The sequence below is a fragment of the Juglans regia genome, chromosome 6 (genome assembly GCF_001411555.2).
Source record: "Juglans regia cultivar Chandler chromosome 6, Walnut 2.0, whole genome shotgun sequence".
Lineage (NCBI taxonomy): Eukaryota > Viridiplantae > Streptophyta > Magnoliopsida > Fagales > Juglandaceae > Juglans > Juglans regia.
This window is the reverse complement of record NC_049906.1, coordinates 505,099-510,948: the sequence shown is the minus strand read 5'-3', so window position 1 is coordinate 510,948 and position 5,850 is coordinate 505,099. Positions and strand designations below refer to the sequence as shown.

The following is a 5,850-nucleotide window of genomic DNA, read 5'->3' as shown; positions in this document are numbered from 1 at the left end:
CCCCCCCCCCCCTCAAAAAAAAAAATTACCACAGGGAAAAACTATCTAATAAAGAAAAAAATATATAAACCAGGAGAAGGTAATTTGTGATATGTTAAAAAAAAATTTATTAGATAAAAGATTCAAGAAAACAAACCCACTTACATGTGCCATGTAAAGAACCCCCCAAAAAAAAAAGTAAACAAAGGAAGAAACTAAACGGCAGATAGGACAAAGACCAATAAATTAAAACATCATCCAGCAATAAGGCAAATCATTTTCTAATATACAAACACAGAATCTTCTAGAAAATTATGCTTAATTTATTCACAATAGGTGCTTAATTGAGTGATATCATGTAAAATAACATTTTTTAATGGGTCACAATTTGATAGTGGCCAGATTATGTCATATTTAACAAAACCAGTACTACAAAAGTAATAACTACCTAATGAATGGGAAATACTTACAATCGGATGAGAGATTTCTGACCTAGCCCAGATGGCAGTGTACCGGCCAAAGAATTAGTACTTAAGTTCCTGAAATTTGAAAAATAAAATTTCGAAATGTTTACACAAATCTACATGGTAACTACGCATTCAAAATCCATTCGTAATGCACATGTACACAAATAATGAAATAAGAAGCAATAATGTCAACTGTAAATTAAAGAAGCCATGTTACGGGTGAGGATATTACCAAAACACGAACAGAAGACCTTCTAAAGATACTAAACCTAGAAATCTATTAAACTCACAATTTAGGACAAAGGAGAACAACCATCATTTTGAAAATGAATAATTTTTTTTTTTATTGGCACTGGGTGTCTAGGAACAGCGTCCTAACTAATCCCGGGAGTGCACAGACCCTCGGCAAGGAGTTTCCCACAAATGAAAAATGAATAATTCTATTTGAAGGCCTTTACATCACACACCATCGACGTGGCATACTTTAATTTGGAATATAAATTTCAAAATTTGAATTTTACAAATCAAATGATGCCACGATGATGATGTGTGGTGCAAAGGTCTTCAAATAGCACTACTCTTTGAAAATCTGCTTATGGGCGAGTGGAAAAAATTAGATGAACTATATATACATAACAAACACAGCTTTCGGATGTGGTCTCAACATCTATCACAAAATAGAATGTACGTACTTAAGTTAGAGGAAGCCCTGTAAATTGATCACAGTGGTGCTATACCTAGCATGAGAATAACTTGATGGGACACTAGTAATCTTCTGGAACGAATAAGCTATATCTAAGCTAATCGTTGACTCCATTGTTAAAAAGTTTGCATTGGTTAAAGAGATTTATCAGGCACAACTTGGAAGAGGTTAAATAGCGTATGTCGTTGGTTGTGAGCATTGAATTGATTGTTAGGGCAAAACACTGAGGTGAATGCTAACATACTCAAGACCAATCACTACACGTGTAAACAAACGTTGAATGGTGCGCCTTTATATGTTTGAGTTGGTTATGGATATTTATAAGGTATTGCTTGGAAGGGATCCTAAAGTATATAAGCTGAATGCTAAATAGGGAGATAGATAGTGAGAGAGAGAGAGAGAGAGATTAGCTATATATTATCAAAGAATATGAGTAAAGAGTGAAAACTAGTTTGACACTGAGACATGTTAAAGATGATAAATGTAAAGAATGCACAATACATCATAAGTTGGTGACTAATACTTACAGGCTCACCAAGTTCGTCAAAAGACTGATCTGGTCACTAATATAACCTTTCAAGCCTTGGCTTCCAAGATTTCTGATATGCATAATTAGATCAACACATGATTAAATGACTAGGAATCTGAATTCTGGTGTAAGAAAAAGGGAAATAGAATATCTAGCATAAACAGCTTTGATGGTGTAAGAAACAATTACATTTGAGATATCACAAGGGCACTTTCATTCTTGTTAAGATGGCATGTAACTCCCTCCCAAGCATCCCAACTTGTAGGAGCACAAGGATCACCATTCCAACCCATTCTATCAGGAACTCGAAGCGACTCCTTCAATCCTCTCATGGCAAGCACTACAAAGGAAGTCCAACTTAGTATGAACCACCTTTCCAAAATTCCTAGTGTTTCCGGTTAGAAAACATTTTTAAATTTTATTTTATTTTCCTCGAATCTAGAAAAAATCTTCCTCCAATTTTGATCATTTTTCAGCCTCTCATATATTGTTTTCGCGAAAACCATTTCCATTTTCAAACCACCGAATACATTTTCATTCTCCACATCAAATTTTCCGTATATTCTGGAAACAAAAACCGAAGAAAGGAAATACCTTCAATAAACCAAAGAAGCCTCTTAAAAGAAAAAACCAATTGCAGTTTGCCTTGATACTCCATTTCAAATAAAATTAGCCAGAATTATAGATTTACCTTGCAGAGGTACAGTGAAAAGATCCGCAGGAACCAGGGCATAATTTTCGAGGCCGCTAATCACCGGTGAACCTACCACCGGCACCAGCCTTACGGTCAACAAGGTACTGCTCAGGTTCTTCACCACATAATTCCAAGAATATGCTGCAAAGCCCCCAACCTGCTTGTATATATCAATTCTATTCACGTTTTTTCCATTCACAACCACGTCGAACACCCTCTGCCCCTGCTTCGTCACACTCGAATCAATCTCGGCGAAGTGAAACCACACCAAGTAGTCCAGCTTAGCGTCCACCGGCAGCTCATACTGCAATGTCGCGTCTCCGCTGACCGTCACCGCCGTCTTGTACAACTTGTCGGGAAAATAGTTCGGTTGCGTGTTGGTTCCGCCTATGGGGTGGCTGGTGGAAAGGGGTTTGATCGCTCGGGCTGAGCTCGCGGAGGAGTCCTGGGATCGAAATTTCAAGTCGGACTGCCAAGAACGACCGTAGAGGTCGGTGTCGTTGGTAAATCCAGGGCCCCATTGGTCCGACCCGCAGCTGAGCCTGCCGTAGTTGACGAGTATATGGTTCCGTCCGATCAAACCGGCGTCGTAAGAGAGGGTGTCGATTTGGTTGATCTGGATGCTGCCGACGACGGGGGGATCGGTGGCAATGCTGTAGAAACAGATGTCTAAATGGCCGTCGGCAACGTAAGCGAGGAGATCGGAGTAAGCGCCGTCGCGAGCGAGGGACTCAGGCCAAGGGGAGCGCCAGCTGAACACCAAGGTGCCCTCAACGGAAGCGTCGAAGGAGGGGGAGTGGGACCTGCCGTCGTAGTTGTCATAGACGGTGAACATACGGATGTAGTAACGGCCATCCGGGACCGGGACGGAGTAGCAATTTTTCTTCCCAGAGGTGAGGGGGAAGTAACGGAGAGTCTTCTCCTGAGGGTGACGGAAACGCAAGGGCTCGGAGACAATGGTGGCAGTGCCGCTGCTGAAGAAGCGGTCAGAAAGCCAAACGGTGTTGAATGGATCGGTGGTGTTGGTGGGTCCGCCGCAGTCTATGTAGTAAGAAACCTCTGATTACCAAAGAAACAGAAAAACGCAGTTAGCGGGAGTCAAAAAAGTTAGTCAAAGAGACGGGGATAGAGAGAAGAAGTTAGATTACCGTAGGGATGGGAGGAGGAGGAGGAGGAAGAGAAGGAAAGCAAGGAGAGGAGGAGGAACAGAAGTGACATTTCTGTGTTTAGGGAAGAAAAAGAAAATGGAGGGACAAAATGGGAGAGAGAGAGAAAAAAAAAATAAAGAAGGGGAGGTGGTGGGGACTGGAGTAGACAAGGGATCAATGCGAGATTAGCGGGGGAAGATTTGTAGGGGGCGGTACCCTTTCCGGAGTGAATGAAGGAAGAGTGTGGTAGGTGTTGAAGATTGAAGACTCGAAGAGCGAGAGTTGCTGTAAAAGCAAGGAAGTTGTGGATTTTGCGGCCTAAATCGACTTGAATTGGGATGGTGGCTGCAGGAGAGTAATAAAGTCGGACTGCAATGGTGGGTTACTGAAGTACTGCATGCTTTTTAATAATAATTTGAAGTGATGATGATATTTTTTTAATTTAATTACTAAATTCTGAGAAAATGTAGTGAAAATTGGGAATATAATCGAATTTACTTTAATACCATAATGTATCACAAAGGTTTAAGATCATCATGTGCATATATATATCTTAATAATTTGTTTGGGTTTGAATTTAATGAACTAATCTTAACAACTATATGTAGTTATAACATGTGAGAACAATTAGGCTCAAGTTCTCAAATCTTTACATAAATATAAAATAAAGTTATAAGAAGGCCAAGCCGAATTGATGAAATGAGGTCAAGGACTCTAACGACATTGGTGTAACCGTTAAGAGTCGAAAAATCACAATGGTACGTAAGATTCAACGTGTTGATCTAATAGGGACTCTTTAGAGTGAGGCGATAGAGGTTATTTGAAGTTCGATGGAAAGACAAACATATATATATATATAAGCTTAAATTAGATGATGATATTAATAAGAAGCTTCTCAGTTGAAGTTGTGACAATGTCTAAAATCACAAGATATAATTAGGGAAGCTCTTTAATTTTCCTCTACTCGAGTGAAGTGTTTTTGGGAATGGGACGGAAGAGATGTTGTTATTCATGATTTAAAAGTCGTTAATGATGTCAACTTCACGGGGTGAAGCCACAGAAAAATTCCATTTGAGTATATGAAGACTTGCGAAGCAAAGGAGGAATCAAATTGTAATGGCAAACACTAAAGAATATTAATGCGGAGTGACGTATATTTACAGATAAAAGGAGGGCGTAAATGGCTGGGTTGACAGCCTAGAGTAGAGCTGGGGTAGTTGAACTAGTCTTTTCCTTTTAAAAAGACTTTTTCCTATTATATTAATGGCAAATTTAACTAATTTCTTGCATGGAGGTGCCACCGATGCAATGTTACCCTATCCATCCCTGCATGCACCTTCTTCTTCTTTCTTCTTCCAAAACCAAAACCAAAACCAAAACCAGTCATTTTATCAACTCTGCCCCTTTTTCACACTAATTGTTTTGGTTCTGCTCTCAGTTTGCAATACCATCCATTATAATTTATGATCAATGAACCCATATATACATATATATATATGTATGCAAGGATCATATGAGGCTGTGATCATCAGCCCCTTCTATATAGATTATCAATCAAAACATATATATATATATATAAGCAATCTAGACAAAACAGACAATATTTAATCCAAAATAATAAACACGAGAAATTTGTCACCATTCATTCCGGCGAACTTAATATATCCAAACTTCCCAACCCGTGACTAATTATTGCATGCATATGTTTATCGATCGTTTGTATTTTTTCTGCACAAATAGAGAGAGAGAGAGTAGAGAGAGAATAATTGGAATAATATAATGCATGCACGTTGTAAGATTCAAATTAACAACCTAAAATCTAGCATCGAGATAAAACTAAAAGTCGAGCTAAGAGGTAAGAAAAAATACTCAAATTCTTAAAATGACACTACAAGAAAGTTGGTCTTTACCGGCGAGTTATTAGTCGCCACATAATAATTCGTTGGGAAAAGTATTATTTAGCGGCGAGTTAAAAACCGCCAGTTGTTTTTAAATGAAATACGACCAATCGTATAGTGGGTCCATAGAAGATGGCTATTGCAACGACTTTATGGTCTATAGGGGCGATTAAAGTCGCTGGTAGAAATAATTAAATTTGCAACGCTCTAAACTTCGCCGCAACACATTGTCTGGGCGCGAAATCGGCATCCAGGTTTCGGGTCTTAATTATTTTCCCCCCAAACACATTTCCCCCCAACACCCACCTTCTGCACTTCGACGAACCCGGCGACTATTGCACCTGCTTTGCGCAACCCTAACCAGTGTTTGCCCACGGCGTCACCTCCTCCGCGTTCACCGAAAGCGGGTTTTCACTATCCCATTTTCCGACA

At 39.5% G+C, this 5,850-nt stretch overlaps 1 protein-coding gene across 1 annotated transcript in view; it reads right to left on the bottom strand.

The window, feature by feature from the left end:
* The window catches only part of LOC108993281 (receptor-like protein 4), an 11,824-nt gene extending 7,951 nt beyond the window's left edge, over positions 1 to 3,873 (bottom strand). The window contains exons 1-5 of the mRNA XM_018968142.2: positions 3,521 to 3,873; positions 2,370 to 3,431; positions 1,868 to 2,018; positions 1,677 to 1,748; positions 450 to 518 (exon numbers count right to left, since the gene is read on the bottom strand). Of these exons, the coding sequence (XP_018823687.1) occupies positions 450 to 518; positions 1,677 to 1,748; positions 1,868 to 2,018; positions 2,370 to 3,431; positions 3,521 to 3,590 (1,424 nt within the window). The 5' untranslated portion in view covers positions 3,591 to 3,873. The remainder of the gene's footprint in view (positions 1 to 449; positions 519 to 1,676; positions 1,749 to 1,867; positions 2,019 to 2,369; positions 3,432 to 3,520) is intronic.
* Between the last annotated feature and the right edge of the window lie 1,977 nt (positions 3,874 to 5,850).